The 22,970-nt window shown below is 44.1% G+C and overlaps 1 protein-coding gene across 1 annotated transcript; it reads left to right on the forward strand.

Annotated features, from left to right (window-relative positions):
• The first annotated feature begins 2,576 nt into the window (after window positions 1-2,576).
• On the forward strand, window positions 2,577-19,940 carry plekho2 (pleckstrin homology domain containing, family O member 2). Its single transcript, XM_083690937.1, has 7 exons — window positions 2,577-2,765; window positions 10,090-10,239; window positions 10,946-11,068; window positions 15,179-15,283; window positions 15,428-15,526; window positions 15,684-15,995; window positions 16,359-19,940. The coding sequence occupies exons 1-7, from the start codon at window positions 2,757-2,759 to the stop codon at window positions 17,979-17,981; spliced, it is 2,421 nt and encodes an 806-aa protein (XP_083547063.1). The 5' UTR covers window positions 2,577-2,756; the 3' UTR covers window positions 17,982-19,940.
• Window positions 19,941-22,970: the final 3,030 nt, after the last annotated feature.

Consider the following 22,970-nt stretch of genomic DNA (forward strand, 5'->3'; position numbering starts at 1 on the left):
TACAGTTCAATCACATGGCAGTGTCACATCCACATACTCTGCCTCACTGCATGCATCTATAAACACACACACACACACACACACACACACACAACAGCTGTTGCTGCTCTCTATCTCACCTCTCACTAACATGGGTTTTTTTAGCTCTTGCAGCGGCTTCACCTTCATATGAGATCTTTCATGTGTATCTTGGTAAACACCCTTCTGTTGTGGTTGCACTTAGGCCTCGAGAGCGCGCGCAAACACACACACACACACACACACACAGAGACCATATTTACATTAAATCATCATGTAATAAAGGATTTGTATTTGAGCTATGTCATTTGTGCAAGACAGTCCATGAATCAGAGGCCAATAAAGTGGGTAGTTTTTTTTTGCCCAGTAGTGTTGTGACAGAACATCCTCTCTCTAACTAACAGCCACCACACCTACTGGTGCCAGGAAGTAGTAAGATGAGCCAATGTTTTAGAGAGTTTATAATGAATCCACTTCAATGCAATTGAATTTAACATTTCAATCCAATATAACATTTCACTCCAATATAACATTTCCAGCCACAATGGGGGAGATCTGGGTTGAATCTAAAAACAAGTGAGAGAGGGAGGGACAAGGGTGTAGGAAACAGGGGGGACAGGAGGGACATGTCCCACCCCAATGTAAGAAGCACCCCTCAATAGTAATAATAATATTATTATTATTTTTGCTGCAGCCCTTTTTTCATTTTGAAAAACAAGTTGACAGTTTCATTGGGAGATTTTTATTTTGAAAGGCTTGAGCTTCGGCTGAGCTTCGGCAGCATCGTTAGCCTACTGTACTCACCACACCGAGTAAAGTCATTGTAGGCAACAACAAACAGTAAATATAAATCAAAAGTCAATAAATGTGAATAAACTTTGAGATGTTAGAAACAATTTGTGAAACTAGCTGTCTCCTGGCTAGTTGTTACTGTCGCTGCAGTGTCTGGTTTTAGCACTTGCTAAGTTAGCTAGCTAGCATTTTTTTGTACAGTGAAGAGAAAGAGTATTTAAAAAGGTTGGTTAATTTAATATATCCACATACACAGTCGCACCATTGTCTTATAATAGATAGTGTGACTCCACACTGATCTCGGGACAGTTTCTCGAAAGTTTCCTAGTTAAAGTAGTACTTTATCTCTTTTGCGAATCCAGGCCAAAATCCTCTCCTAGACCATCAATGTCCTTCTTCTAACAAATGTCATTCTTTCAGGCATAGAAGATTGATCTGAAAACATTGATTTTACAATTGTTATTCTCTCACCACTTTAGAAGCTGGGTTGTGGGGAGAAACAAAGTAGTACTTAAGCTTTGGGGAAACTGACAGATGTCTGATAACTTGCAAAACAGGTAGTCCAGGCGACGCGGGTCGCGCTAGAATGGCGATACCTGCCGTAAGACAATGCAGTCACACTGCTAATCAGTGCAGTATGAATGACCCGAAGACTGATTGGACAGAACAACACTTACTCCTCTTCATCCTCTATGGGACACAAGGCTACAATGAGTTCCTTCCGTCGATCTCTCTCCTTGGCCATGTGTTGTGGTTTGCCCCCTAAGAGGTTCATCATTGCCAGCTCATCCGTCACAGTTCTTTGCCAGGTAATTTTGGGTCCCAGGTTTTCTGTTCCCTAGTGGAGTCCATCTCAGGGTGATGCTTCGGCTTTATGGAATGGCTTAATCTTCTCCATGTCTGCTTTGACTGATAGAGCTGTACCAGAGTAAGTGCTCCTTTGCAAGGCCTACTTAGACTTGTAATGCTTCAGTTGTAAGTTAAGATTGGTCTGTGTCCTTTTCTCAAAAGCCACTAGAAATTTGCATTTAAAAGCAGTTAAAGACAACAACAAATCTTTCCCCAAACCCTTCTAGTAAAATGTGACCTCTCTCATATCCAGCTGACTCCTAGGTCCTTGGGGAAGGAAACATTAATCAAACTTTAATTTTTCAATTAGAATTCCGAGTGATCCAACCACTTATGATTCTAAATGTTCTGAAATGTTAATAACTTGGTAATAACATAATTTCATGTTAATCAAAGTTGTTATTAAAAAAACTAAAGTTTCATGTTATTTTTCATTGAGCCAAAAACCTTTGTTGTGAGGCTCCTATAGCACAGTGTAAACTGAGGAAGTGAAAAATGTGTGTTTTATTACCCTCGCAAAGTTCGGTTAGTCTTTGTCATTATTCTTTGTTTTGCAGTTGTGTTCTGTGTCATTACTCAATTGTCACACCAAGAGACATTGCAATAACACGGCTATTTCATTTAACGGCGATAGACGCGGAGTAGAATGAGTTCAGTGAAATATTGCCTTCAATATCAAGGCACTTCGTGGGGCATAACGATTTGCACTATTTGTAGACTATCGGGAAAAGCATTCACAGTCAGCTACATCAATTTGCCACGGCCTTCACCGCGCCTACACATAAGGATTCACATCAATTCAAGTGCTTGTCTATTGACGCGCTGAGGCATTCAGGGACTTACCGGAAACCAAACTTTTTTTTCTTCAAACTTGTTTCGTAGCTGAGTCGAAAGAGGAAAAAAGAGACAAGAAAAAATACTTCAGCGTCAAAACTTTTACGGTTCCTTTTTTTCTTCTTCTTCTTCTTCTTCTTCGCGTCAGATTGAATATGAGACGGTTGCTGTCGAATAGAAGGGAAATAAGTACTTTTTGTCAAGGATAAGGTTGCCGTCGAGTGTTTTCCTGTACACATAACGGATCTAAGTCCTTTTTTATCATGGGAGATGTGAGTATATTCAGGCATTGCCTTCAGGCTATTGCATTGGTCTGAGCGGCAGCAAAGTGGTAGCCTACTGTTGGCATGCATGTTTAGTTTTTAAACGAGGAAAGTGAAGAAAGTTTAGCTTCAGTATTGATTTCTCAAGTAATTTATCAGTGGAGATATGGGGGGGCAATCAAAACAAACCAGTGGAATTGAAAGCCTATAATTAAAGCGCATACAGCCAGATATAATGAATAGGCTATGATAGACCTAAGCAATGTTACAATATCGCGCAAAATGTGTCGACCTAGTGTTACATCAATCATTTGGCCGATTGATCACAAGGATTAGTTCAGAGGTCGTATTGGAGCATCGCGCGGCTATGCGCCAAATACTCCGACCTGACCGACGCTCCGTTATTTCTCACTATTTAAATCTCACGTACGTACGAGCTGTCAGCAGCACAGCACCTGTCGGCCTGTCAACCTGCCGCTTCTTGCGGTGGTGCAGGCAGCCTGTCGCACAGGGCGTTTAGGGTGGGCTCACCTCTCAGCTTCTTCCGGGCTGGGTGTGCAACCTAGCTGCTCCCCAAGTGATGCTAAATCTAAAAAGCTAAAAGCATAATGTATTGTTTAGGAGGATGACGTTGTCCATATACACTGATCAGAGGTCGGGTTCTGGTTTTGCCGTCTATGGTTGACATTTAGGAGGGGTATATTCTGATTCTATATCTGTGCTTCAAACCGACATACCTCGACTGGTCCAGAGTCAGCCCCAGCCAAGTACTGAGTTGTGATCTTACTGTTGTTGAAGGTATCAAATCAGTTGTTGGCAGTCCAAAATAACCAGACCTACTGCATTTTGTTTCTTCATGTTCCTTCATCAATTTCAGTCAGCACAGTCATCTAATATTCTAGTTATCTAATACTTACAAGGGTGCGCTAGTGAAATTAACTGACGAAAAGTAAAAGGGAACACTGATGTAAGACATGGGTTCAGTGGGTTTGTTTATTTGGTGTGTGCTTGTTCATAGACTACAATATGATAATTCCTATGGACCAACCTCTGAAGTGAATTTTGTGTAACTGTAACAATCAGGGGAGGCTGGTGGAGGCAGAAATCGGAGGACGGGCTCATTGTAATGCAACAATGAGCCTGTCCTCTGACTTCTCCCTCCACCAGCCTCTACTGGTAACAACTCAGGAGCTTATACTATAGCTGCATGCCAGGCAAGAGATGTTTCAGGAAGCACATACTAGAATGAGGAAGTTGAACAGAGGAGAAACAGTAAATCAATACTATTGCGCTGGTTTATGACCTACTATTGTTGCTCCCACACACAGGCTTAGACATTGATCATTGTAATAAGTATTAACGATACTGAGATGATGATGATGATGATGATGATGATGATGATGATACCTTTATTGATACAGGACATCTTCACATGGTTCATCTAAAACACTGTCTCTGCTTTTGGGAGTATCACGCAGCTGCAGAAACATTGATGAAGAATTGCAATTGATGTGGTCCATGTAAACAGCTCTTTTTGGTGATCGTAGGGAACCTCTACACCCAGCCACCTTTGTGAAAGAGAAGTCCTTATCTACTAACTTACAATTGAAGCCAATTACAAGACAAAGTGGGGCCGTGTAGAGGGGCAGTTACTCTGGTACAGTCCAGTCAGTCTGAGGGCCATTCGTACTGTACTGAATACCAGTGTGACTGCATTGTCTTACGACAGGTGGCATCATCCTAGGGTGACCCATGTCGCTTGAACTACCGTACCTGTCTCGTGAGTTATAAGACAGATCAGCGTGGACGGAGTTGCGCTTTCTTATCATAAGACAATGGTGTGACGGTCAATGTGGACATATTCAATTAAACGACTGCCTACGGAATGTCTCTTACTCTGTAGTCTAGGGTTGGGGTTAAGGCTAAGGCTAGGGCTAGGGTAAGGGTTAGGGCTTCACTCTGTAGTCTAGGGTTGGGGTTAAGGCTAAGGCTAGGGCTAGGGTAAGGGTTAGGGCTTCACTCTGTAGTCTAGGGTTGGGGTTAAGGCTAAGGCTAGGGCTAGGGTAAGGGTTAGGGCTTCACTCTGTAGTCTAGGGTTGGGGTTAAGGCTAGGGCTAGGTCTAGGGTTGGGGCTTCACTCTCTAGTCTAGGGTCAAGACAGGAGAACTGAAGAGACATGTGACTTTAAGGAAGTGACCCCTACTACCTGGTCCCTGTTCACTTCTGCAGAACAGTCAACAATTGAGCTTCCTATTTGGAAGCACTGAACAAAGAGATCCTAATGGGAGCCAAATGAACATGCCTATTTGTTGGTGAACAAAGTGAAATCATCCATCACACTCAATGGATGGGTGGGGGGTCACACTACAGGGGTGCCTAGCTGGACACTCCCACATCAAACTAAAACACCCTATAAACATTGAACTAACATCATCATATAAATATTTACACTGGTTCAGCCCAATATTTCGAAGGAACCTCCCAGGTTATTCAACAACATGATAACCCTGATCAACACACGGTCACAGCCCATAGCTACACAGCTGGAGTAGATAATCCTCCACCCTGAATGTAACCATCTCTTCCTCTTAATGGCTGAAAGGAAAGACCCTATTACACAGGGCTGGAGGACCGGGCACAGCTGCCTACCTGCCTGACGTCGCTCCCATTAGGCTCATCTAATAGCCTTTAGTAACCGTAACCAAATGGAGAGAAACACTCAACACTGACCTCAGATCAGCTTCTAAAGGCTAATTCATCCCGTGTGTGTGTGTGTGTGTGTGTGTGTGTGTGTGTGTGTGTGTGTGTGTGTGTGTGTGTGTGTGTGTGTGTGCGTGTGTGAGGCGTGAGCTGTTGGCCGGCAGGCTGCACATCGTGGGCTGGGTTTGTACAGTACGCAGTGCTGGGTGGAGAGGAGCCTGGCTTTAGCTAAGGAAGGCACCCACTGCCTGGCTGTCTGCCCATCTTACACTGCCAGCTGTTTTAACACTCTCCCCCTCTCTCTCTCTTTCCTTCACGGTCTCCTTCTTGGTCTCCGTCATTGTCTCCTCTCTCTCTCTTTCTCTCTCCTTCGCTCTGTCCTTCACTTTCTTCCACTCTGTCTTCTTCTCCACCCTATTTATCTCGTTATCTTTTGTCCCTACCATTCTTCTGTCTGTCTGTCTGTCTGTCTGTCTGTCTGTCTGTCTGTCTGTCTGTCTGTCTGTTTGTCTGTGTGTGTGTCTCTCTCTCTCTCTCTCTCTGTTTTTTCCGGAACAAGATGTTTGTATCCTCGTTTGAGCCATTGAGACCACACTGAGACCAACCATTTCCTCCCCTATTCGCTGAATCATTCATTTCTAACTCATTGTACTGTTGCTGAATGACCTAGAACACAAGCTGTGTCTGCATGACCTATTCATTTCTGAGGAAACAGACTTGCACATTATGTGTCTGCCACAAAACAATTAACCCTGACTGACCATCGTCCAGGCATTCAGGCTCGTGCTTCACAATGGCTGTGTGTGTGCATGGGTGTGTGTGTGTGTGTGCGTGTGTGTGTGTGTGGGTGGGTGTGTGTGCCTGAGTTCCTTTCTGAACCTCTGATGCTTATGGTGATAAAATTTGGGAAAGTGCTTTTGATTGTTAGAGGGTGAGAGGGAAAGTGAGAGAGAGGGAGAGAGCATTGAGAGGGAGCGAGAGGGAAAAAGAGAGAGATTATTGAGAGAGAGAGATAGAGAGGGAGAGAGAGTGGCCTGCTTTGGGACTTCCATCCATCTGTTTGTTTTTGAAACCTCTGTAATCTGCTGCATCTCTCACACTCACCCTTTTTCTCCCTCCCTATCTCCCCAACTCTCCCTCACTCCTCCACTCTCACAGCCAGACCAAGGGGATACAAGGTGTCCTCCCTCTCCCTCTCCGCCTCTCTCTCCCCTGCCCTGATAGCTAAGCCGCCCTAGTTGAAACAGGCTGCAATGTGACTTCAGATGATGTTGATTAGGTTTTGTGGTGAGTTCAAGCCGGGCAGGTCAGCGTGGAGTTGAAGTGATCCCAGATGCTCTCCACTCCCCGCCACAAGCCTTTATAAGGAACACATGTCCACTAAGGTGTGTCTCACTCTGAACTCCCCCAGTTTTATCAGCCCTCTTTAAGACCCAGTTACACTGTACCGTAAGAGATGAGGGCTTGGCTAATTTGAGATGGTTGTTGGGAAAGCTGCCCACTGTGAACAAGAGGAGAACAAGAGATTTTGGTTTGGGAACTATGTTTCCTCAAACAACAAATATGGATATATGAAACAAAGAATCCACATATGACACAATAACAATGCTTGACCAAATGATCCCTTTAGTTCTGCAATGTGGGCTTATCTACAAGAGACACAATCATTTTATTACGAGTTTGACATAGGCCTATATCAAGTTAATCTCGTCAGTCATAAAACAGTGCAAAAGTTATTGCAAACTAATTTTGGATTGCCCCTCTAATAGATGCTTCTCTTTCTGTGTGAGCAGAGCTGTGGTAAACATCATGCCAAAATGCAAAACAGCCCAGCATCCTGTCAGAGGCCAAATTTGGAGCTGTTGTACTCAACAGTAGGCCTACATTTGGTTTGGCTAATCAACAACATAGTTAACATTGCCACAATGTAAGTACAATGGAAGACAAACACACACACACACACACACACATACACACACACACACACACACACACACACACACACACACACATACACACACACACACACACACACACACACACAGAAAGAGAGCCCAGCCAAACTGTGCTATAAGTCATAAAACGTCTCCTCTGCCTGTCTGTAATGTGGCGTTCTACTGCACCACACCCAGTGCTTCTGGCAGGGTCATGCTGTACTGTCAGCCATTGTACTGGCCAGTGTGATGTGTTCCACTTTCTCCCCCCATCAGTGTGAGAAAGAGACAAAGGCCAATCAGTGTTTCCCTCTTCCAGCCAGAGACAGAGACTCCCAGGCATGCCAGGGCCATGTCCCCTCTGTGCCCGAGGCCTCTTTCCTGGACAGTGCAGCAGAGAGGGGAGGGGTGTGTGGCTGCCTTCCCTTCATGACTGCCTGGGGAGAGCTCTCTTCCTCGACCTCTGTTCCTCTCTTTGTCACGCTTTCTCTCTTTCACTCTCTTTGTCTCTCACTCTGCCCCTGTTCCCTCTCTCTTTCTCTCTCACTCTCTCCCTGTTTCTCTTGTCCCCTCTGTCCACTTTGTAGCTTTCTCTCTCTCTCTCTCTCTCTCTCTTTCCCCACAGCTGCACCTCTGTACTCTCTCCTAGAGCGGAGCCAGTCTTTCCAACGTCGGAGCAAAAGTGGAAAAACAGCTAGATGGCCCTTTCAAAAGATATCCTGTGGAATTTCCTCTGATTGAGTCGGAGAGAGAGAGGGCCTGGGAATTCTACAGGCACCTGTGGTTGTCTCTGTCTCTCTCTGTTCTACTCACTCATAAAAGAGGAATACATGGACTAGTCCCTTTGCTGCGCAGTGTCTCGTAAAGGAGTTTTAGCAGGACAGTTATGGTTATCTCCAGTAATGGGAACAGAGAACGCTGTCGTCTCTGTAGTGATGCCCTCCCGTACCCTGACTGCCTAGTTCAGGGCCTGTATCCACAAAGTGTCTCAGAGTTGTGGTGTTGATCTAGGACCAGGTCCCCACCTGCCGATATAATCTCATTCATTATGATCTAAAAGGCAAAACTGATCCCAGATCAGCACTCCTACTCTGAGAGGCTTTGTGACTACGGGCCCAGGTCACAATACCCTGGCCTGCTCTATTCTCAACATGTTTCAACATCTCCATTCAGCATGCATTCAGCTCTAGATCTGTGCAGCCTTTTCATACGGACACCAAGAACCCCTTCAAAAGCTAGTGTGATGTTATCATGTAATGTCTTTTTTTATTTCCTTATTTGAAATGTTTTCGATATGAAAAAAGGCAGTATATGTTATCGTGGTGATGTTTATCTTTAAGCTGTCGTTTCCTTTGAACACGTTTCCTTTATTTAATTCTTTACAGAAGCTGCCTACATGTTGATTTATTCATAGTGGCCTATTTTACATTTACTTCTGTTATTTTACCAAAATAGAGTCAACTCAATTGTGAGAAAATGACTTCTTTTGTGGCTTGAGTGTACTGAGCTGATGAAACAGACACAAGACAGATAAGCTGAAATGTGATACTTAGAATAGAACCTCATATGAAGGTGAAACCGCTGCTGTGTGTGTGTGTGTGTGTGTGTGTGTGTGTGTGTGTGTGTGTGTGTGTGTGTGTGTGTGTGTGTGTGTGTTTGTACAAAACGAGCATTGTTGGTGCTACACGCTAGTGGAACGAGCTTCCCACTGCTGTCAGGACTGCAGCGTGACGACCTATCTTCCGCTGTAGATTGAAGACCCATCTTCATCTTAACTGTCCCTCCTAAAGGCCTCTTCATCCCCACTACCCCCCAGTACAAGTTTCTCTACTGTTAATAAATTAATAGAAACAACAAAAAAAAGTAATTCTTCCTTCTTCTAGCATTGTGACTGCCACTAGCCCCTGGTCCTACCATAGATTACTTTTTCTTATGATGACTGATGGATAGATGATTCACTTACTTAGACAAATGTATTTGTTGTAAGTCGCTTTGGATAAAGGTGTCTGCTAAATGCCCTAAATGTAAATCTAAATGTACTGTGTCACACTGTGTTGCTACATGAATGCCCTGCCCTGCGGCCTATTGAGTGTCGCAGTGTCATAGCGACTTCAGAAGTCACACTTCCTTTCAGGCTTTGAACATAAGCTGACTTCTTCACACCATAGTAAGTCAAGTGTTGAGGAAACCGTTCTCTTCTTTGTTGTGCAAACACTCGTTTGTCAAAGCTTGTAGCCTTTGCTCCTCCTTTTATTTATTATGTCATTGTTTTTAGCTACATGCCAATTAAATTCACCTAACTTTCTTTCCACCTTATTTTTATATTTAGTTATTTTTGGCAACATGCCAATAAATGTAACTAGCTTTGTTTGTTTCCTTGTCTCTGGGTTAGGGTTAGGGTTCACATACACATGTGAAAGGCATGGTACGTGACCTAAACAATGGTAGTCTGTCCAGTCTATTCAGGAGAGGCTGGTGGAGGTAGAAATCAGAGGACAGGCTCCTTTTTTAATGCATGGAATAGAATGCACCCATGCATTACAGTGAGCCCGTCCTCCGATTTCTACCTCCACCAGCCTCCACTTAGCCCTTTCACCTGCAAGCTGCGGTGGATGGAAGGGGATGTGGAGAACGCAGCAGGGTTGCAACATAGCCTTGAGTGTGGCTTTGCTGTGAGTGACGTTGATTTCCTTCCCCAGGGTGTGAAAGAGGACCCAGCCAGCCCCAAAAAGGCTAAATTCCTGGGGAAGGCAGGCTGGGTGAAGAAGGCCTCAGGCCGGTTCCTCGCCAGCTATAAGGACCGCTACGTCCAGGTGGAGAACTGTGAGGTGGTGCTGTACGAGAACGAGGTGCAGTCCCTAACCTTAACCCGAACCCGAACCCGAACCATAACCTTAACCCTAACCCTAATCTAAGTGTTATGATGTCAAATCTACACTGTTTGACTAAAATGTTGCATATGATTACACATCAGGGGAGGCTAGAGAGGTAGAAATCCAAGGACTGGTTCATTGTAATGCATGGGAATGGTATGAGGAATGGTATCAAACAGACCATTCCTTATTTCGTTCCATGCATTACAATGAGCCTGTCTTCCAATTTCTACCTCCACCAGCCTCCTCCATCTCACTTTGCCCCAATTTTATCCCATTCCAGATCATTTAGTATCTTGAATATTTCAGCAGTTTAAACAGACAACTTTCACAGCTAAGCCAATTTATCTGTGTGTCTATACCTCGTGTTCTTAAACAAATTGCCTCCCTCACACCGTAAAATCAATTTCATGATGTTACTTCATGATCGTGTCAGATGATTTATTGAGTCATTGTGCCTGTGTGATTATAAGCCCATGATGTGCTTTATTTAGTAGTGATTTCACTCACATTTTAATAACGCTCTTTATAAACCACACAGTAATCATTCAATTTTCGGCTGGCGGCTCTGAAATAACAAACACAACCTTAGATTCCGTACGCCTCTGGTTTCGGAATGTCAGTTAGCTTGAAGGTATAATTTGGCTGGTAGTGTAAACAAGATTCTTCCTCTGAGGTGCAGGAACTGAAGACCTGCTTAGAGAGAGTGGACCTGGAAAACTACGATCAATGCCACGAGTTAAGAAGCGCCTTCAAGAAGAAGAACAGACTGGTATTGATACGAGCGCCCAAATCTGGGAATAAGGTGAGCATTGAACATTACTAATGAAGAGAGAGAGAGAGAGAGAGAGTTATCTCTGGATCAAAAGGTCTCCCTGGTTATCTTCAGCGGATATCTCTAGACCTAGAGGTTGATTATGTCAAAAGCAGTAAGCCATATTGTGTAGTACAGTATACATTTCATCACCTATACCAGGGGAGGCTGGTGGAGGTAGAAATTGGAGGACAGGCTCATTGTAATGTATGGAATGGAATGTAGAATGGTATCAAACACACGTGTGATACCATTCCATATTCCATTCCATACATTACAATGAGCTTGTCCTCCGATTTCTACCTCCACCAGCCTCACCTGACCTGTACAATCCATCACTTTTTGTCTTGAAGCAGTAGTGATGCTGCAATGTGATCAATAAGGATGGAGGTGGCAGGAAGGAAGTGGCCATCTCAATCTTTCCTACTTAGAAAGTGATGAGTTGTGTGGCTGACAGGAAGAGAGACAGCAGCAATCACATGTGGTCACATAATGATGAGATCACCATGGGTTGAACCACTTCTCATACTGTAGGGCCGACAATGAGGATAATGATCTGGTGAAAATGTGTTGGATGCCCTCTTGTCTAGATTCTAGACTACATCAGGGAGGCTGGTTGAGGCAGAAATCGGAGGATGGGCTCATTGTAATGCATGGAATGGAATGAGGAATGGTATCAAACACACATGGTGGACATTAACTCGATCTGTGATTCTGACTCACACAGCTTCTCCAGACTAGTACAAGACTTTCAAAGGTCACCCATTTTCAAACCTTGGTGTCAACAAGTTTGGTCCCACTCTGAGACTAACTTTTGTGGCACTTGTGATCATCAAAACTGCCACAGCCTGTAATTATGGGCTTCCGAGGCTTCAGGGCTTGTCAGAGGAGAGGTGGATGGGAGGCGGTGTGTTAACAGCCTGGCCATAGAGGGGCAGTGAGGAGAGGGCCGTGTGCCCCTGTCTCTGAGAGCCAAGCAGCCCGGGGTACAGACGTTTAGCTAACACTTTAATGAGACGTACTGTGTGCTCTGGCACCCAGGCAGAAATAACAGGTAATACCACACACTTATAGAGGAAGTCACTCACAGAGGGTATGCATGGAAATACCCTTCGGACTATAACTATTTTTCTGTACTAGTAGAAAGAAACTGTCAAAACTTGATATTTTATATTAAAGTACATTAGTCAATACAGTGGTGGACATTAACTCAATATTGATTGAGGGCCAAGGCTAAAACATTTACATAATGCACATGTCAAGGTGTTCTCTACTTAGTCCAGACAGTGTCATTGTAGGTAATGTATTTCTCCTGTCTTCATATTATATAACAGTATCAATATGCAGTCAATTTCGCGGTGTCAGAGTAAGCTACATGGCTAATTACGTCCAAAGTCCCTAATCCCATCCGTAAACCATAATCCCAAAGCATGAGGAGTGACAGGGGTGTATTGGCCAGACCTGGTTCATATGCAGCCTTCTGCTCTCTTAACGGCAGAGGAAGTGTCTGAGCTGCAACATCTGCTCTGTGTTACCGCCCCGGTCCTGAGTCTTCCCATGTGTTCTGGACTATAGACATATTAGACGGCCCACCTGAGGTCCAGGACCTCTCAGCCCTCTCAGCAAAGTACAATCCAAAGTTCTGGGCCATTGCTCATCATGAGCCTCACCAGATATTACTGGAGATCTCTTCCAGGATCATATTTTATAAGAACTTATAAGACGTTTTCATTTGATGGACTGGTGCCGGAGTGGTATTTTTGAGTGGCTATGGTCGGTTAGGTAGTGTAGGTGTGTATGTTTCATTGCTTGAAAGCCCATTTGTTGTCCCCAAGGGCTGATGAAGTCATCTCTGTGATTAATATAGTTGATTAATATGTATTTATTTATGTATCTATATGTATAATGTTTGTCTGTACTTTAAAAAGTTTGAAGTTATTATCCAAGCTCACTATGCATACAGTACTGTAAATACAATGTATTTCCTATAATGTATTCAGTACTGTGTGAGATGAGATGGACATAGGTGGAGTCAAGGTCCCTTTGGTCCCAGACCAAGGACAGTGGAAAAGTCTTAAGAAATGCGGAAGATACCGAAGTGGTGAAATATTCTGTATTACAAACAGATGACGAGACTGGAGGATTGGCCAACGCCACGACTTGAGCAGATGTCAGGGAGAGGGAGGTCTGTGTGTATACAGAGCCAGCAGCTGAACACCCCATCCCTGTGTGTGTGTGTGTGTGTGTGTGTGTGTGTGTGTGTGTGTGTGTGTGTGTGTGTGTGTGTGTGTGTGTGTGTGTGTGTGTGTCACTTTTTCCCCTTGCTCTTTAATACAGTGACCAGGCAGGAGAATGAGTCAGACACCACTGCTTGCAGCTTTATTTTAGTACTGCAGCCCTCATTGGCTTGGAAAGACTTTTAAAGCTGGACTGTATACAACACTTGAAATTTCAGGTTCTCAATGGTTCTGGCACTGGAACGTCATTTTATCCTGTACTTTGATGGAAACCGTTCTTAAGAGTCAGGCTTTTTTCAGTGTTTGGAGGTTTGTGTTTGTTTTGGAGGCCAGATACTCGTCGTTAAGCATCATTAGACAAGTCTGAAGTGAGGGTGACATTCAGGGCCCTAGCGAGACAGTGGACACTAGACATCCTTCAGGGACACCACACACTGCAGAAGAATAGGGTATACTAATAACGTTTTTGCAAAACAAACTGAAGAGGGAAAATAAATAACTTTCACCATCTCACTTGAAGATTTCGTCACTGAGAATCCAAGCTTGAAAACAAAACAAAATCTCCACAGACATCGAAAGACTTTCATAGTCATAGATGTTTGTTATGATTGCGCCAATATTTGGCCGCCATCTTCTCAGTCACTATCCCCGGAGAAACCTGTGTTTATATCTTCGACTGGGTAAACATATTCCAGGATGCACATGCTTATTGTTTTTCTACACTCCAGTTTCCTGCTATGGCTTTGTCGCACACAGGGAAAACTCCTTATCGGAGAGAATTGTGTGAAGTTAGCATTTGGAACTGCTGACCCCAGCACTCTCCAGACAGACCAAAGGGGTTTCCAGGCATCTGCCAGCTTTTATTTCTGTCTCTGGCCGTGGTCAGGTCACCTGAATCAGCACACAACTCAGAGCCAAGCAGCTGGATATGGTCCATCAGAGCTGTACCCTTAGAAACCACTTTCCAGTAGTCATTAGCAGTCAGCCCACTATGCTGTACTATACAGTACAGTGCTCAAAGATCCAAGCCATTACAGTTGTACTATACGCAAAGCATTGTCAAATGTGTCCACAAAGTCATGGATATTTGCATGTTCTATGATGCATTGTATTTGAGCATGTTTTATTGGTGGCATCACAATGTGTAAACATCCAGTAGTCATGAAAACTGCCACACATGCAGTATTCCAATAGTTTTTTTCTTCTCACTACATTTCTCACAGTTTTAAAGCTACAGTGAACAAACTAAACTAAAGCTACATAAAGCTACAGCTACTAAAGCTACATATTGTACTGGTGTGCTGCCTGTTTTCTGATTAATTTGCTAAGGCTATGCTAAGGCTACGTGCAGTTTGCGGTTGCTGTTGTTGTTGTTCAGAGTGAATGGACTGAGAGGGTCTGACCAGGATGTTAAGAGCTACTTGGCCGCCCCTGGCGTTTCTCCCTGGTAACCCTGTTTAGCTTTGGGTCTGGCTCAGTGACAGGTATTCCAACAGAACAAAGATTTTCTTCAGACGGCTCTGCCAGTGCGTGTCCCAGAACCGCCGCCGTGAGCCCAGTTCTACAGTTTAGCTGTGCCACAGTTCAGAGTGACAGAGAGAGTGCACTCTTGATACCTAACAGTCTGTCCACAACAATTTGCATGAAAGGAAGAACAAGCGGAATCTACAGTACAAAGGAAGTTAAGCTTCCATTCCTAGAACTACCATATTCCTCGAAGGGTGATTAAATATCTTTTGTTGATAGTGATTTCAAAGAGTCACATTGTGAATTGGTGTTTTCTATTAATTTGAGTTCTGGTGGATAGTTACAGATCTTTGCGTTCGGTTCCATGCTATAATATCCATGTTTCTTTCATTCCCAGGTGTATGATGTCAAGTTCCAGGCTCAGAACCTGGAGGAGAAGGAGGCTTGGATCAAGGCCTTCACTGATGGCATCAACAGAGCAAAGAATAAGATCTTTGATGAGGTGTGAGAAATGTTTCCCTTCTGTTTACCAGTTGTGGTTGTTGTTGTGGTTGTTGTTATACTTTTTTTGTTTATATATGGTAAGTGTAATGCCTCAAAACAAATCTGTGGGCTTATTCAAATGAATATCTGTATTGTTTTCCAGGTAAAGGTAGACATGGACAATAATTTAGAGCATATGACACGCTCAAGGCCAAAGGGGAACCGCAACAGGAGGCCGCCCACCAGGATACAAATGAAAGAGGTACTGTATGTGTGTTTGTGTGTGTGTGTGTGTGTGTGTGTGTGTGTGTGTGTGTGTGTGTGTGTGTGTGTGTGTGTGTGTGTGTGTGTGTGTGTGTGTGAAAAAAAAAGAAGTTATTCAGTGTTTTGCCTGACACCATTTCATGTTTTCTTTCTAGGTGACGAATGTCTCGTCAGAGGGTATTATTCATATGGACTCTGTAGACGGCAGCACACCCAATGGGACCCACCATGTCAACAACGACACCACTGAGACTCCCAAGAAGACGGTGAAGCCCCCCATGCCCCCGTCCAAACTCAGAGAGAGCCCTGAAGAGAGGCCGCCCAGTGACAGCCTCGAGGAGGGTCCACAGACGGAGGAGGAACCCAGCCCCCAGAAGAAGGTACTTAAGCTTCCCATGCCCCCCTCCAAAGAGGCCACGCTGGCTACTGAGGACGAGTCCTCCAAGGAGACCAGCCCTGAGAAGAAGGTCTGAAGTCTCGCCATAGTTCTATGTATATTTCTACATAGCTTGATGTACAGGGGAGGCTTGTGGAGGTAGAAATCGGAGGACAGGCATTTGATTCCTCACTTCATTCCATGCAATACAATTAGCCTGTTTGATACCATTCCTGATTCCAGTTCATGCATTACAATGAGCCCATCCTCCAATTTCTACCTCCACCAGCCTCCACTGATGTATATATTCTACATACTGTATGTCTGTGTATGTGTATGTATACTATGCATGTGTCAATACAATATTTACCTTCTTTCAATTGCTGGTAACTGTCTTTCGTGAACCTAGCCAAACATACTAAATTATTACAATATGATTTGATTTGTTTTGCAGGTCCTGAAGCCACCCATGCCTCCCTCCAAAGATACCAAGTCCGCCACAGTGGCTGAGGATGAGCCCCCCAAGGAGGCCAGCTCCAAGAGTGACCCAGAGAAGAGCCCCGAGGCTGGGATAGAATCAGACTCACCACCCACACCTCCAACCAAACCCGGCGGCTCCACAGACAACCTGACAAAGGTCTCCCAGGCCAGCCAGGACCCCAAGCCACCACCCACACCCCCCTCCAAAGACAAGAAGCCCACTCAGGCACCAGTAGAGGAGGCCCCAGAGGTCACAGTGGGGTCGGATAGGGTCGAAGATGAAGAGGAGGAAGAAGAGGAGGAGGAAGAGGAGGAGGAGGAAGAGGAGGAGGAGGAAGGGAAGTCTGAGTTGATTGCCTCTGCTGATGAACAAAGCAGTGGCTCAGAGGAGACTGTTACTATGGAGCAGTCCCCAGAAAAGGTGTTGACCCCCTCAGATGACAAAGTGGAGCCCCCAGTGACAGACCAATTAGAGCCAGAGGCCAGCCTCATCAAAGAGGAAGTCCCTAAAGTGGCCGAACCCTCATCTGAAGAAAAAGCATCTGCCCCTGGTGGTGGAGTGGATACTGCACCCAAGGAGAAACCTCCAAAACCGGCTCAGCTCTCAGTGGCACCGTCTGTGCCGACACCAGAGCCAATCAAAAAGAGCCCTGGACCTCCAACCCCTCACAAGAAGAAGGCACCAGTCAAACTCCCGCCCCCTAAGACCCAACCTAAAGACCAAGAGATCAAGAGCATCACCACCACAATCGCAGCTGACGAGACACTGAGCCATATCACTTCACCACAACCAGCACCAGAGACCACAAGAAACAGTCCCACTGACACAGAGGAGAACCTGAAACCCCCTATGGAGGCTAAGGGTGACTTCCCAGTGGTGGTTGTCTCTCTGAGCGACCCAGCAGACAGCCCTGTCCCTTGCCACCCGTCCCCAGGGAAGAGGGAGCGCGAGGAGGAGAAGTCTGTGGACAGCGGTCAGCACTCGGACGACGATGACGATGAAGACGGGTCGGAGAGCGAGGACACCTTGGCGGCCTCCACCACCGTCCTCATGGGCAGCCGGGCCGGCCTGGATGTGATGGACGTGAGCGAAGATGATACGGAGACCCCTGACAGTCTGGGTCAGAGCACAGACGAAGACCCCCCTGTCGTGTCACATCAGCCCCAGACACAGTCAGCCCCTCAGGCTGTTAGCTCCTCAAATCCCCACTCCACCTTCTTCCACATGAGGGTCAAAGAGGGCCCCCGGCCCGCTGTACCACGCAAACCCACAGCCAGATGTGCCTCTACAGGGGATCTGCTGGGGTCTGTGGATGTGGCGCATGTGGCCGCTGCTCCTCTTAACGATGCAAAAGACCTTGAGAGCAAAGTGGCCCTGGAGCTGGAACAGACAGGGGAGCTCCTGGGCAGCGTGGCCTCAAAGGAGAGCACTGAGGACGAGCAGAGGGAGAGTGAGGGCCTGGGGGGAGCGTCACCAGAGGAGCTGTTATCCAGGGCCATGGAGAAGCTGAGGAAAGCTGATCAGTTCCTCAAGGAGGCCAAGAGTTTGAAGCAGTCGAAACATTCGGAGAGGGAGAGCCATAGAATCAGTTGGTGATTGTTAATAATACGGGGGAAAAAAAAGAATTGATTAATGCTGATTAATAGTAGCAGCAGCTCGCAAGGGCGACAGGTGTTCTCTTATTCTTGCTGATTAAGCAGCATATGCGAGCTTTCGCTCTGAATTAACTAAGTGCAATTTCTTCCCACTTTCACTTTTTTTTCCATGAATGAAGGTCAAATGTACTTTTTGTACTTCATTTAATTCATACTGTACTTTTGCATATTCATTGTCAGTTTCCAAGGATAATGACTTGAATTCTAATCGACCATTTACTAGACTTTTTATAAAGAGTGACTGATGGAATGTATAAAGTGTCAATAGCTTATTTCAATCCACATTTAAAATTAAAATTTTAGGGTAATGCTCAGCATTACATTATACCTAATTCATGGGTGGTTAAGCTGTATTAGCCCAGTAACAACATTGTTTTAACATGTTTTCAACGTTAAAATGAAAGTGCTTGAAAGTTATTGTTCTGGCCTTGAAACTTTTGATGACATCTTTTTTTGCCATTCCAAATCATTATGACAGGATGACAGTAGCTATATTCTCTGTAGATGTTACACCATACCCATGTTACAATCACTGATTTCCCCTCTCTTGGCCACTAAGTCTGCTCTGGGAAGTACCTTCTGGGAAGTACCTTCTTGCCATTTACAATAAGATCTGAATGTGAGGTTAGGGACTACTCTGTACAATGAGGAACAAGAACTTATCATCACAGCAGGCAATATCATCACCGTAGGCAATATCATCACCGCAAGGGAGGCTGGTGGAGGTAGAAGTCGGAGGACGGGCTCATTGTAATGCAAGGAATGGAATGAGGAATGGATTGTAATGCATGAAATGGAATGAGGAATGGTATCAAACTTGATACCATTCGTCATTCCATTCCATGCATTACAATGAGCCCGTCCTCCAATTTTTGCCTCCACCAGCCGTCCCTGTCACAAAGCTAGTGGGTAATTAAGTCGAAATTAAACATTAGTCTGATACTCTCACATACCCCCCAGAGATAGTGTGTGGTATCGGCCCTATGCTCATCAAACTAACCTTGGGCACTTTGATAATAAATAGTACACACAGTAAATTGCGACTTCCTCACCGCCCCTCCCAGTGCAGATCACTCTTACTCACTTGTATTGATGTAGCCTTATGTGTGGCAACACATTACTTTCTTTATTTTATACAACGCTTTTTCAAGGTTAAGAATTGTTTAACTATTTGTCATTTCTGTCATGTCAGTCTTTTACATCATAGCATTAGGTTTGACCTTTGTCTGCTTTAGGTTTGAGGGTATTTGGTGTTGACCAATTGAAACAAATGGATATGATCCACTTTTTATACGTTAACTTGAATGTGGTACTTCCCTATCTATGTGTAACTTTTACCCCTGCACGTTGTCCAAGATTTTTGTTTAGTGAAAAAATATGTAAAAATATGCACACATTTGGTTGCTTGGTTGCTAATACAAGTCTGCTTTAGCTAACTGCTTTGTTATTGTCACACAACAAAAGGAGTTGGCTAAAGAAAACAGAAACAGGCTAATGTGCATCCAGGCTCGATATTCTGTGCATTTGTTGACTTTGTTTTAGGATTGATAATAGCTTAACATACTGTCCTTGTTTAACAGTAGTAATCTATTGTTGTTTTGAATATCAAATTGTAAATAACACATTTTCTTATGAATTGCTTAATATTTAAGTTATTAATCTCCATGCACAATCCTTGTCGTTGGCTGGTCTGTCATTGTAGAAAAGCAATAGGTTTAAAACACCCTCAAACTGCTTATGGCTCTTGCTGAGTTTCTTGTTTGTCTTGAGGATTGTAATATTTTGTATGTAATATATTGTACAAATGCACTTACTAATAATTTGACTCATAAGGTTCATAGAAGATTTTGATACAGTTTAACGCCTTGCTATAAATGTAAAGCATTTCTGAATAAATATTGCTACTATCTTAAAGATATTTGTCTGCTTTTTTACGTTGTAAAACACCTTGGATTACTTATCCATTTAGCATTTTAATGTTCATCTACTGTAAGTGTTTTGGGTAACTGATGGTGAACAGTAACGTTTTATTATCAAGAGGAAGGAATTAACAGCCAATGATAAGTGTGCATCATTTAGCTATGGGAGCTATTTCCTTTTTCTTAGCAGATAAACAAAAAACGAAAATGTTTCACTGCAGTCATGTTGAAAGTAAAACAGTTCTCTTTCAGACATTAACCCACAAAGTTAGAGTAGTCCTGGTATTTTCTGTCAAGACCCCATCCTTTCACAATAATGAAACAACTGTGCTGTGCTGTCACATTAGTGTAATTAAAATCCCTATCAGTCCAATAGTCACCTCACCGACGTGATGAGAGATTGTCAAACTAGTCACTGGCACCTCTGATACATTACTGAGATCCACAGGGGATAGGGATGTAGCATGACTTTACTGCTAAAGGAATATGAGCATCAGGAGACTGCTTGTGAATGCATAATATACATTAGCAAGACTGAGGTGACAGGTATTTAGAGACCAGGGGAGGCTGGTGGAGGTAGAAATCGGAGGAGGATGGGCTCATTGTAATGCATGGAATAGAATGAGGAATGGTATCAAACACCCATCCTCCGATTCCTACCTCCACCAGCCTCCACTGCGACACGTACACACATGTTTTTAGAGGCATGTTCAAAATCTTCTACTTTCTCCTTATGTACTCCACTGATATAATTCAACCATTATACTAAGTCATTTTGACAAAATGTTGATGATGGTTTTCAGCCATACAAAACTGAAAGGTGAAACTGAACTGCAGCCTTTCCTCTAGAGAGAGGGCTGGGTGGTCATAAGAGAAGGAAACTTTGGCCTATATTGGCTTTGTGTGTGTGTGTGTGTGTGTGTGTGTGTGTGTGTGTGTGTGTGTGTGTGTGTGTGTGTGTGTGTGTGTGTGTGTGTCTGTGTGTCTGTGTGCATCTGTGTACATTTTGATCCTTTTGACCATGTCTGGCTCGGCTGCTTCGAAATGGTGATGTAATTTCCTTGAGCAGCTGACTATTTGAAGCGGGTCAACAAATGCACAGCAAGTGAAATGGCTTGAATTCCGAAACATTTTTATCTCATATCAAAAACTATAGGAATTTATAGACTTTTTAAATATGCTGATTTCCCATGCATTCCAGTAAAGGATTATCCAACACAACCCAGGCAACATGCAGTGTTGTATTATAACTGTGTTACCACTCATTGATAGAGGACTTGCCTTATGCATGTCATCCCATACGTGTTGGAATAAGAGGATCACCATTCTGAGAAGCTCTCAGTGCTTAGACATTCCCACAGGGCATTCCTGAGTGTGAGCCAATCATAATGTTTATAGACCAAACACTCTTTAAACGCTTCAGAGTGATACCTCAGTTCCACTGCTGGGATGGTACACCTGGATAATTCAGAGCAAATTAGCAGTAGAAAAAAGTGGATGATATACTGTATGTGATGTATTCAGCATTGTAAAGTAGCAATTACCTTTTAGTTCCATATGTGTGTGTGTGTGTGTGTGTGCGTGCGTGCGTGCGTGCGTGCGTGCGTGTGTGCGTGTGTGTGTGTGTGTGCATATATTGTTCAGAGGAACTGTTCTGTCTCAAGCTTCAGTAAGTAAATAAAGAAAAGAGGATACATGGTACCAAAGTGGGGAACTGATCCACCATACCAGCCCACTCACCATATGGACTCTCAGCTGCTTCCCAATCACCAGTGAAGAAGTGAGACACACTCACTGCCTACTGCATACTGATGCTATTACTGTACCAGTTGATAACAAGACTCATTTGGCACGAGGTGGCCCTAATCCCCAGGGACTATAGCCTGGTTGTGATTCAAAAAAGCTTGTAAACTAGGAGAGACACAATGTTCCCTCAATATACTGTATAGTTGAATGTAAATGACATGATACCAAACTACTGCATCTTTCATTGCTAGAAGCTATGAGTGTTACTCATAAAAGAAAAATGTACAGAATGCTAGGGCATAGATTTATCTGAGTTGTTGAATCTTTTATGTGGATAGTTAAATCCCTAAATCTGTATCCCAGTCACTTCCAGGCAGGTGTTACAGTAACAATGCTCTCTAAACCAAGTGTGAGTTGTTTTGCCCAGATATGAGTTGAGCAAGGACACGAAGAGTGTGTGAAGTTGTTAGGGTTTGAGGCTAGCTGTGAACCCAGAGTGCTTTGTGGAGTGTCGTTGTGGTAAAAGAGAAGTCTATTCACGACACATTGTGGTCACCGGTCTCTGTGCTGCATGCCGACCTGACCACCTATGATGGTGAAGCATTAGTTATTGTCCATATTTGTACAAAACACGAGTTAGCTCGAGTGTGCATGTGTGTGTGTTTGTGTGAGCTGCCTGCATAACCGCGTGCATGCTTTCCTGGGTGAGTGCATCTCTGTGTAGGCCTGTGTGTGAGAGAGAGGTTATTTCGAACCAAACACTCAGAAACTAACTGCATTCATTAATGAAGCTTACAGCAAAACAGAAATTATGATGGGAACATTTTACATGTTAATAAGGCCAACGCTGTTTATTATTTTTCCTCTTAATTTTCTCTTAATTTTTCCTACACAACGCAGTGTGGTGGTAAGTCTTATTTTGGAGCCTGTATCGGTTTAGTCCCCATAGCAACAGTGCCTGTTAGCCAACACCCAGTATTCCACTCTCTCTGGCTCCGGCCGAACAATGTTCATCTGTGTGTCAGGGAGAGCTTACTGTGAACACCTTATGCTACGCTAACAAGACCTGTTTCATCAGAAACTCAATATTGTTCGTTATTTCTGTTCCAATTCACCGTACTCTCACGCTTACCTCATGGTCATAAAAACGAATTTAAACGCAACATGACCAACTGAGAACAAGTTGTAAAGTCTAATGAAGTGTTCTCACAGTGCCCCCAGGTGGATGTTGTCAGTAGCACACCGAGGGCATACAGCAGTACGCT

Source organism: Argentina silus, assembly GCF_951799395.1.
Source record: "Argentina silus genome assembly, chromosome: 19".
Lineage (NCBI taxonomy): Eukaryota > Metazoa > Chordata > Actinopteri > Argentiniformes > Argentinidae > Argentina > Argentina silus.

Bases quoted from the DNA above. Each gene is read 5' to 3' on its own strand.
- plekho2 (XM_083690937.1), top strand. The intron at 15,284-15,427 runs GTGTGAGAAATG...ATTGTTTTCCAG, and splicing joins AGAATAAGATCTTTGATGAG to GTAAAGGTAGACATGGACAA. The intron at 15,996-16,358 runs GTCTGAAGTCTC...TTTGTTTTGCAG, and splicing joins AGACCAGCCCTGAGAAGAAG to GTCCTGAAGCCACCCATGCC.